The sequence below is a fragment of the Martes martes genome, assembly GCF_963455335.1.
Source record: "Martes martes genome assembly, chromosome: 10".
NCBI classification, from domain to species: Eukaryota; Metazoa; Chordata; class Mammalia; order Carnivora; family Mustelidae; genus Martes; species Martes martes.
The window spans coordinates 14,465,263-14,477,285 of NC_137898.1; the positions used below are offsets into that span (position 1 = coordinate 14,465,263).

General features: G+C 38.8%; 1 protein-coding gene across 1 annotated transcript in view; it reads right to left on the reverse strand.

The window, feature by feature from the left end:
• Positions 1 to 1,307: 1,307 nt before the first annotated feature.
• The window catches only part of LOC308350707 (uncharacterized protein), a gene marked incomplete at both ends in the record, with an annotated part of 49,847 nt that continues 39,131 nt past the window's right edge, over positions 1,308 to 12,023 (reverse strand). The window contains one exon of the mRNA XM_080816216.1: positions 1,308 to 2,272. Within this exon, the coding sequence (XP_080672342.1) occupies positions 1,308 to 2,272 (965 nt within the window). The remainder of the gene's footprint in view (positions 2,273 to 12,023) is intronic.

A 12,023-nucleotide genomic window follows, 5' to 3' on the forward strand; every position in this document is an offset into this window, starting at 1 on the left:
GCTGACTCGCTCTCTCTAAAACAAATAAATAAACCTCTTTTTAAAGTGATTAAGTTAAAATGAGGTGGTTAGGGTGAGCCCTAATCCAATCTGATCTAAGTCTTCATAAAAGAAGAATGGAAATTTGGACTCACAAAGAAGTGCAAGAGTTACTTGTGCCCAGAAAAGACCAAGTAAGGAGAAAGGAGGAGGGTGACCACCTACAAGCAGAGGAGAGACCTCAGAACACATCAACCCGAGTGGCCCCTTGATCTTGGCCTTTTCTGCTCCAGAACTGTGAGAAAATAAATTTCTGTTGTTTCAGCCACCTAGTCTGTGGTATTTTGTTAAGACAATCCTAGCAAATGAATATACTTGGTTAATAACACTAGGGCTTTTTTGTGCGAGCACAGCTTCACATTTGTTTGTTTGTTTTTTTCTTTTTTTGTTTTTTTAAAGATTTTATTTCTTTATTTGACAGAGGGAGAGACCACAAGTAGGCAGAGAGGCAGGCAGAGAGAGAGGGGGAAGCAGGCTCCCTCTTGAGCAGAGAGCCCGATGCGAGACTCGATCCCAGGACCCTGGGATCATGACCTGAGCTGTAGGCAGAGGCTTTAACTCCCTGAGCCACCCAGGTTCCCCACAGCTTCACGTTTTATATGTAAAAAGACTTAAAATTAGGAAATGAGATACACCATAATGAAATATTCTCAAAGTTGTAATGAATTCATACATAAAGATGAACAGGCAAAGGAACACAAACATTCATAGAACCTTAAAGGCTATTCACTTCTTCACTTAGCAGTGATTTTCACAATGAATCTTCTCATGGATGTAAAAGCTTTTTGAAATCTGTCTCTCTATCTCTCTACCTACCTATTTCTATCTACATCTCCATTTCTGGTCTTCATACAACTGCTCTTCTTTTACCCTTAATTTTTTTAATTGTTGAGGAAATACTCCTTCACTGAAAGCTCACTCTGACTCTGAGATATTGGCTCTTCCCTGTATCTGTTGCCAAAAAAAAACTTTTTATCATGACAAGCAAAACAAAACAAAAACTCTTCTTCACCCTTCTCAGAATCTCAGGAATTTTAGACTACTCCCAGGTAGCAGGCATAACAGTTATTCCAAACATACCAACCTTATTTATTTTACACACCTACTCAAATACATTAGTGCCAACTTAAAAAGACAATTGCAGTCAAGGGTTTCCACATTATCCAGTAATTTTTTTTGTTTATTTTTGTTATTTCTGAGAGTCTAGGATAATAACAATGATGTGGAGATGACTTAGAAAAAGATAAAGTCATGTTTCCCAAGTATTTTCATTTGAAAAATGGTGCCCTATCTAACATTTTCTTCAGAGCATCTTTAACATCTTTATTTCTTAAGCTATAGATCAAGGGATTCAACAATGGTATCACCACAGTATAGAACACCGACACCACTTTATCCCTTTCCAGGGCATAGCTCGTACTTGGACGGGAGTAAATGAAGAGAATAGAGCCATAGTACAAGGTGACAGCTGTCAGGTGAGAGCCACAGGTAGAGACAGCCTTGAGGCAGCCTTGGGTAGAGCGGATCTTCAAGATGGCAGCAATGATAAAGAGGTAGGAGGCAAGGATGAGCACAGCAGGAGCAATGACATTGGAGGCCAGTATGAAATAGAGCACAGCCTGGTAGCTCTCCTTCACATCACAAGCCAGCTTGACAAGGGGGGGCAGATCACAGAAGTAATCATCGATGACATTGCCCCCACAGAAGCTGAGGGTAAATGTCTCGCTGGTAATGATGATTGAGTTAAGAAAGCCACTAAGGTATGAAGCTGCAACAAGACTTGCACATAACCTTGAGGACATCACCTGTGAATAAAGCAGAGGGTTGGTGATGGCCACATAGCGGTCATAAGCCATGGCCGCCAACAGGTAACACTCACTATATGCCAACCCAGCAGAGAAGAAGAACTGAGCTAGGCAGCCAGCAAAGGAGATGCTTTTGTCTTCTGAGATGCAGGTCACCAGGATCTTTGGTGTGTAGACAGAGGAATACCAGAGATCCAGAAAAGACAGGTTGCCAATGAAGAAATACATGGCCGTGTGGAGATGAGAATCAGCACAGATGAGAGAAATCAGGGTGATGTTCCCTGAAAGACTAGCGACATAGATGATGAGGAAAATGACAAAGAGTACTTTCTGTAACCACAGGTCTGATGTAAACCCTAAAAGTATAAACTCTTTCACTTTGGTGAAATTTTTCTCATCCATTGATTTTGGGTTTCTATGGTCCTTTTCTGTGAAAAGATTAATGAATATGTCAGTACATCCATATATCAACTTCCCCTATCATTTGCCATTTTAGATCCCTGAAATACCCAAGTGATGCACGTGTGTTGTTCAATGTGAGACATGTTCATGCCATAGTGGATATCACTTTTTTCAGACTACTGAGAAATCAGTTCTATGCTGTGGGGGGAGATTAGTTATCAGGCATATAACATAGCATGCAGCACCATACTTTTTTCTTTGGGTATAGTTGACACACAATGCTACATTAGTTTCAAGAGTGCAACATAGTGATTCAGCAAGTTTATACATTATGCTATGCTCAAAAGTGTAGCTACCATCCCTCACCACACAAAGCTATTAAAACACCATTTACAGTACTCACTATGCTGTTCCTTTTATTCCCTGTCACCATATATTTCTCAACAAATTTTTCCTCCTTTACCAGAGAGGGTGATTGAGTTATCTTTTCTCTTTGCACCTAATAGAGTCCCTTGTGAAAGATGTAAAAAAGGAAGCATGAAGTAACGCTCTGGTTTCTCTGCTGGTCATTGACTCCTTTTGTCTTTACTAGAGAATTACACCCGGAAGGATACTTTTTATTATTCCAATCATATTTTGGAATATCCTTGAAAGCAATGACTTTATTTTATTCAACTTTTTATCCACAAAACCAGGAACACAGCTATGCATCAAGTAAAAAAGTGTGTAATTTGAATAATAGTTTTCCTTTGATAATAGGAATGTGAGCCATAGCTACCATGAGATGGATGCTGAAAGGAAGCAAAATGTTAATCCGTGGCTAACTGTGTTCATGATGTGGTTGAACTTCCTATAAAGAGTTAAAACAAAACAAAACACTGAACTGGCCAAAGTGCATGATTTGGAGCAAAACAGTAAGCTGAATACGGCCCATAAAGACATCCAGGTTCTAGTTCCGGGAGCCTGGGAATATTACTTTATATGGGGAAAGACTCATTGGGTTCAAAATTAAGAATCTTGAGTTGGGGACATTATCAGGGTGGGCTCTCAGTGCCATCACAAATATCCTTATAGGGAGGAGGTAGAGGGAGATTTGACTACAGACACAGGAGGAGGAGGTAGTGTGGCCATGGAAGCAAAGACTAGAGGGTTAGAGCCATGGGGACTGCCAGCACCACCAGGCCTGTGAGGCAAAGACTGGATTCTCCAATGGAGTCTCTGGGTGGAGAGTAGCCCCACCAACACCTTGATTTTGGCCCAGTGATATTGAGTTTGGACTGCTGACCTCCAGAACTGTGAATAAATTTGTGTTGTTTTGTGCCACCAGGCTGATGATGATTTGTTAGTACACGAGGTTGTGGAATTCGACCCCTGACCATCTTCTTTCCTTCTGAGGCAGACGCAGGAGGCAGGTGTGTTGCCAGCAAAGTGGGAAGCAACATCTCCATTTGTCTGTGTTAAGCCCCTAGGATGCTGACTACTCCAGCACAGCGCAATGAGAGAAGGGCTAAATTATCACTGTCAGGCTTCTGAGCTAATATTTCTGCTTTAGATCCAAGGTTTTAAAATTCTCTTATGCTTGAGGGACACCTGGGTGGCTCAATTGGTTAACCATGGGCCTTCAGCTCAGGTCATGATCCCAGGGTCCTGGGATCGAGCGCTGCATTGGGTTCCCTGCTCAGCTGGGAGCCTGCTTCTCGCTCTCCCACTCCCTCTGCTTGTGCTCTCTCTCTCTCTCTCTCAAATAAATAAATAAAATATTTTTTTAAAAGTCAAAATAAAAACCTCTTAGGATTGAGGAAAAAAAATTAATTTTGCTTTTATGTTACATGGTGGACTTAAAATTATTGTCTCACCTACTTTCCTTAGTTCAGTGGCCCTTCAAGAAGCCACAGATGTGATTAAGCCCTTTGAGAACTGGAAGTTAAAACTATGACTTGTATTCTCTCTGACGTCACAGTTTCTTGACTTCACTAGTCTGTCCTTCAGATATATTTGCTTTGCCTCCCAAGGACTTTCAATTGTACCTATGCTGACTCCTCAGAGTTTCACATGTTGCTATACAGAAACCTTCCCTTCTTCAGTATGTGTCTGTCACACAAGCTGGGAAGTTGCTGGGCTAGACTGCAGAATTATATTGGGGGGAATGAAAATTGTAAAAGACGTTTCTTCCCCAATCTCTCCTGTTTGCCTCTCCGGTTATTAAAATATAAAATAAACATGCATGTCAATATATACATATGTGACTATGTATGTCAATACTTTTACAAATTAACGAAAGGTTGAGGGTGTCTAGCATGAGACATAAGACACAGGTAAACACCACAATAAGAAAATGTGAAAAGGAAAAGCAAGACCAACACAAAATAGAGCCAAGAATAAAACCTGTTGCCCATGAGCAAGTCCAATCCACTGTTTTGTACAGACCACAAATTTCCCTCAAAACTTTTCACCAGCTCATTTACACAATTAGTAGCATCCAAAAGACAAGTAAATCAATCAAGAATTTGGGCAAAACATTACCATTCTTGTTACCAACTTTGAAATCATTTCTTCCAAGAATCCTTGTGAAAAGAATGCATGAAATATAATGCAAAATATATTGAACAGTATTCTTATATATGGAGACAAACAAAAAAAAAGAGCTTTTTTGAGCTACCTTTGTTTGTCATTCATTCATAGACTTAAATCTGGCTGCATGCCTTGCTAGAGTCACAGGATGCTCAGAAACCTTCTCCCCATGAAACATCTCTCCTCACCATCTTTCAAATACCTCCTCATAGGGAGAACTTTCTAAGAAATAGATGCTTCTGAGAGTGGTCATCCACAAGGAATGAGCTCTGACTTCCCAGTCCTCTCCAGGCCACATTCACCTGCCATCGAATCTATATCTATATTTCTGTATAAAGATCTCAGATATTAAAGAAAGTGAAAAATAGAGACAAATAGATATAGATATACGTACAGATATATAGAGAGAAATAGATATAGGTATATTACATATAAATAGAGGTAGAGATAGAGATATCGATGATAGATGATGATGATGATAGATTGAGAAGATAGCTGATAGATAATAGATGATAGAAAGATAGATGATTGATAGATGATAGATACATTGCTAGATAATAGATAGATAGATAGATAACAGATGATAGAGATAATAGACGATAGATACAATTGTACTCCTCCTCTTAAGGAGCTCCTGTTCCATGCACTGCCTAACATAGAAAAAGAAATGTTTAAGGTCATGAAAATGTTGACTCAAGTTAATATTTCTAGTTTGATCTACTTTAAGGGCTAATAAGTTTCCTGCAAAATACAAGGAGGGACAACCATGGACCAAACACAAGTACATAGAGCTACAGAATGTTCAAGAGAAGGAAAACCTCCATCACATACATATCTAATTGCCAGTTTAACTGAAAAAGATAGGAATTGAACACAAGACATTAGGGACATTTCAGCTTTTTTTGTCACATACGTTAAAAAGGAAGAAAACCTTACTGTATTTCACAAAACGGAACTATGTTATGGCTTGATTACATTAAGAATTGTAGGGGGTTTTGTCCATATAGTGATATACAGATGGAATTCCTCTGGTTAAATGCAATACTTACTTCATGAACTTCATTTGAATTTCAACTCAAGTCCACAATTTTTCATGCTACCTTAGGAAAAAAAAGTGCCTTCTATTTACTCCATGGGAATCCTCCTTCCAATGGTAACAATGCAGGAGAAAATATAAGCCTCAGCTTCCCTTTGGGATATGCCACTAAAAGCAAATCATATCTTCATGTGCTATTCTGGTGCCAAGTGAACAATTATAATACTTAGTTATCTTTCTGGAATGAAGAAGGGAGAGATCATTTATCATGAATATAATTGGTCCAATTAACCAGTAAAGTCCATTTCCTTTGTGAATTTCATTTGCATATTTGATATAAAACGGAATTCAACAGAAAGAATAACCAGTAGAATTGTCTGCACATAATAAATGCTCAGGAATTATTTGTATTCCATAATAACAACAGTAATAATGAAGATAATGAAGACCAGAATTTTAGCTCTGCACCATATGGAGTACCACTTAATAAAATGTGCCTTTTTTCAAACAATGAAATTGAGAGGTGGAATTTGAGAAATGAAACTGAGAGACAGAAGCAAGTCACATGGTTAGAGCAAACTTTTTCTTTACATCAGACTGTGATTATATTTATACATTTGAAATTTATTTTTCAAGCAACTCCTGTGTACCCAGCACTGAGTTAGATGTTGGGGGAGATATAACCATGAGTCAAGATAAGGTCTTAGGTGAGCTTATAATGGCTAATAAGCAAGCCCAGGACAGAGATTGCCTAAGTATGGACCTCAAGTCTACAATGCACTATTTGTGTGATCAGGAACAGAGCATTTAAACTCATTTAGCCTCAGATATCCTATCTATAAAATGGAAATAGCCTGTCTTCCCCATATAATTGTTGTGAGGATGAAATAAGACAACATATATAAAGGTTTTAATAAATATCACTTAAAATCAAAAAACAAGTAAAAATTAAAATAAAACAGAGATAGAGTGCCTGTTCTTTTGGAACTTACTGCCACACTTATATGACATTATATTTATACATTAAGACAAGTGTCATAGAGGCATAATACTGAAGTGTCCACAGTTGTATTACAAGGCCCGACATAGTATATAACCTTAGGGAAGGTTTATCTGAGGAATTAATATTAAACTTAGAAATAAGGGGTAGGGGCACTTGGGTGTCTCAGTGGGTTAAAGCCTCTACCTTCGGCTCAGGTCATGGTCCCCAGGTCCTGGGATTGAGCCCCACATCGGGCTCTCTGCTCAGCAGGGAGCCTGCTTCCCTTCCTCTCTCTCTGGCTGCCTCTCTGCCTACTTGTGATCTCTGTCTGTCAAATAAATAAATAAAATCTTTAAAAAAAAAAAAAAAGAAAGAAAGAAGGGATAAGAGGAACAGGAGTTCACTGGGTAAAGTGGTGACAAAGATGGGGTGGCAGGCTACCAGGAGGATGGGGAGAACAGTATTACAGTGATTATAGGAAGTACAGTCTTCAGAGTTGAGAAAAACACTGTGGATTCAAGGAAGCAAAGGAAGGTCAGGGTGGCTGGACCCTGATAAACAGATAAATGGAGCAGCACTGAATTAGGCAGGAGAGGGGGGCAAGACCAGACCACTTAGGACTGGGAAGACTTTGTTGATGACTGTGGAGTATATTCTGTGGACAATGTGAAGCCATTGACATTTTAAGAGACAATGTTATGTCCGACAAAGTGCTATGTATATCGTTGAGCCTCTGTAAAACCTACAGGTCATCCCTATACTGCAACTTAGAAAGATTGTATCAGCACTCCAGGTGGGGTTGAAGAGCATTTCTGTCCCGCACACAACCTGCACTATACTCACCCACACATGGCCAATCTTGAAGCATAGAATGGAGGGGGAGCTCATGGAGGATGAGACGTGGAGAACTTCATGGGGCACCTGGAATCACTAGGAACCACACAGAGATTGCAAAAGGACAGAGATGCTTGGCGCAACTGTGTCAAGGAGGGACCAGAGGCCATTTTTAGAGGAACAGAAAGAAGGAATAGAATCACAGTCACTGACTGCACTCGTCAACTTTAGTAAGAGACTCTCACATAATGGGGGAGATGCTGCAAAATATGACCGGACAGATTAGAATGGGTCATTAGCACACCTATAAATAGAAACTAAATCAGAAAAAAAAATGCTAACACTTGTTATTTGTGACCCTATGATAAATCCCCTGTCCATCTCAACAACCTCAGACTAATATGGTAACTTGACAAGATAATGTGCCAAGGTCCTCTGAATGACACAAAGGCTCATAAGTTACAGCCTTACGGCCTCTTCAGCCACTTCTGCTCCTCACCACCACCATGCCCTCAATAATGCAGACCCTCAGAATGTGGGCTGTTGCCTGGAAAAGCCTCCACAGATACCATCTCTCCTTGGATTTAGGCATGCTGCCCCTTGTGCTTAGAAGACCCTTGCATGCTGCTGTACCTGGCATGCTTCCACGCAAGCCACACACTTCAGGTCAGAAGTTAACCTAATACATGTGGCATTACCCACGCCCCCTGCACCAACAAAATTAATCACTCCCAGCAATTTGTACTAAGTGATCACCAACCCAATGTACTCTGTACAAACTACAGTGTGTAACATCGGGAGCTCAGGGGCACTCCACACCGGTCCGCCATTCTCAAATCTTAATAAGAGGAATAAGTTGCAATTCTAAGTGTTTGTGAAATGCCAGACACAGGATGGAGCATTTTATGGATATTAACTCCTTTAAATCTTAAACAGTTCAAAGAGAGAAAAACCTGCGTAGAGCAGTGGAGAACTTTCCTAAGCAACATACAACAGAAATTGACAGAATTAACAGAAAATCACAGAAAAAAATTTAACAAAAATCAATAGAAAAAATTATGAGATAAGACTTCTTTAAGAAATAAAATTGTTTTTAAAAATCAGAAAATGTCAGGAACTGCGTTTAAACCTGTGAATCATTTGATCAATTAATACATGTAAAGTTCTTAGAGCCTTGTTTAGAACACACAGTAATCGATATATAAATTTAGAACTAATATTCATATTGTTCCTGACGCTTCATTTCTCTATTTTGAACATTGCAGTGCATTTTACATCTTTCTCGAGGAGGTAAGGCACTAAAATTTCAGAAATTGAAGTTTTTCTGGTGATGTGAAATTGCTGACTAATATTGTTGTAAAATCCCACCCTGCAGCACCCTAAGGAGAGTATAATAACGGAAAAGTGGGGAGACAAATTGACAATAGCATCAGCCACCCACCAGAAGAAGAAAGCTCTATTACCATATTCCCAAATGCAAGAGACACCGAGCCAGGAGGAATAGAGAAATGGAATATACACAGAGGTTCTGTGGTCCATATTTATGATCCAAATCCCAAATATTATGTGGTTATATTAAGAAACAGAAGGCCTAACACACACATACCAAAATATATATATATATATATATATATATATATATATATATATATATATATATTTTCAAAGACATAACCCCTTAAGAAATTCTGAACCCTCAAATAAACCTTTCTACTTCCTAATGGTTAACCTGCCTAACCAAAAAGTCAACATATTTGAAGGTCCGAGTTTGGCTTTCTTCATTAGATTATCCTCAGAGGATACAATGCAAACACAATGAAAGCTGATGACGGGAGGGGATTGTCATGCTAGATACATATTCCCCTTGCTTAGCTCTGAGGCTCTGACATATAGCCATCTAGCAATTAAAAGAAGGAAAACCAATAATGGATGATGACTAGTAGAGCTTCAAAGAGAACTGAGATACACAAATTAAGAGAAACCTTTGAGGAAATCGATAAAGATCTCCAATGGGTTTTGTGAAACTAACACCATAAGTGAGCTGTAAAAACCATAATGGAATGTTGAAAATATTATGTCCCTTTCAGTATTTAATTTTATTCATTTTATGTATGAATTTATACATAGTTGAAATTCGTATATAGCATTTCATAGTTTTTGTTCTGTTTTTCAAGAGCCCAATGAGGCGCTCAATCCCATGACCTTGAGATCATGACCTGAGCCAAAATCAAGAGTTAGGTGCTTAGCAGAACTAGCCACTCAGGTCCCCCAATTTTGTTGTCTTTTCTGATGTCTCTCCTTCTGGAGACAAAACTCCATCACTGCCATAACTTCCAGCCCACGGATAATCCTTTCTATTCAGGGAGATTCAGACATGTTGTCTACCATGGATTCAGCTGCCTTTATCTTTTGCAACTCCTATATATAAATTCCCCCATCTGACCAATGTTGACTTATAGGTAGGGTCATCTCTGCCCCCCTCATTCAGCACCGAGAAGTTACCAAAGATGAGACTCCCCCACACATACACACAAAGGCCAAAGATTTGTCATTGCCCATCTGTCAGCAGGGAATGTAGAGGCTGCTTTTAGGCAACAGGCTTGAACAATGGAAACTTGAGAAGGCACCAGAGCAGACAGTGACCACCAAGGTGAATGCAGATAGGTTCCATAAGGGACCCACCCCAAAATAGCCACAGGACCCAACTAACCAATGGGCTACTTACACCCAGGCACATTTACCAAAAAAAGGGAACATTCCATTCATTCCCATACTTCCCCACTCCACCATATAACTGTGGCCCCTCACCACAACGTCTCAAGGTCTTTCCTGTTCACTGCTCCCTTGCAGTGTTTTCAATAAAATTTATCTCTTGAAAGAAAAAAAGAAAGAAGACATGAGAGTGCAAATATCTCTTCAAGGTCCTGATTTCGTTTTCTATGAATATAGACCCAGAAGTGGAATTGCAGGATCATATGGTAGTTCTATTCTTAGAGGAAATTCCATACTGTTTTCCATAACGCTTGTAACCATTTATATTCCTCCCAAAAGTGTCAAGGATCCTCTTTTCTGTATGTCCTTGACAATACTTGCTATTTTCTGTCTTTTTTTTTTTTTTTTAAGAGAGCCCGTTGTGGGACGTGAACTCATGATCCTGAGATCAAACCTGAGCTGAGATCAAGAGTCACCTGCTTAACAAACTGAGCAACCCAGGTGCCCCTCTTTTGTCTTTTTGATAATAGTGATCACAACAGATATGAGGTGATGCCTCACTGCGCTTTTGATTTGCATTTCCTTGATGATTAGTGGTCTTGGGTATCTTTTTATACACTGATTGGCCATTTACATGTCTTCTTTGGAAAAAATATCTATGAATGTTCTTTGCCCATTTACTAATCAGGTTTTTTGTGGTTTGGTTTGGTTTGGTTTGGTTTGCCACTGAGTTTTTAGGGTTCCTTATATATTTTGGATGTTAACCTCTTATCAGATCTATGGTTTGCAAATTTTTTTTTTCCCAGTAAATGGGTTGCCTTTTCAGTGTGATTATTATTTGCTTTGCTGTGCAGCTTTTCACTTTGATGTAGTCTCACTTATTTGTTTTTTTGTTTTGTTTTGTTTCCTACACTTTTGATATCAAATCCAAAAAAAAAAAAAAATATTCCTGAGACCAATGTCAAGGAGCTTTTCCTCTACTTTTTCTTTTAGGAGTTTTTAGACTTTCAGGTCTTACATCTCTAATCGATTGGATTAGATTTCTGATCCATTTTGAGTTGATGAGTGCATATGCTATAAAACCAGGGTCCCTTACTGCTATTTTGCATAATCCCACATGGCTTTTTGTTGTAGCTGTCTCACTTTTATCTTAAACCTTAAACCTTTATCTTTTATTTTAAACCTTAGCACTGTAATATTTATTTAAAGTTTTCATTCCAGGACCTCCCCCACAACCCACACCAACCTAGTATAATGTTTGCCGTGTCATATATTTGCTGTATCATGTATATGCACAAAGTCTACATATATAAGAAAACACAAAATATATTTGCACAGCCATATCTATTTAAGAGATTATACCAATCGAATATTTTTCACAGAGAAAAAAATCTAATTTTTAAAAAATGGGTAAAAAGAGATGAGCAAATTCTTAAGGTAGTGTCATTATTTCCCTGAGTGCTGAAAACTATTTCCTTCTCTTTTATTGGCTTCATCAGAAAGTACCAGAAAGCACTGACTGTCTTTTTAAAAAATTCTCCTTTACTGTTGTATCACAACTTTCTAAAATTCCATGAGAACATAATTATCTTTTTGGGGGGGAAGTTCTTTGGAAATAGTCACGAGTCACTTATAAAATGTC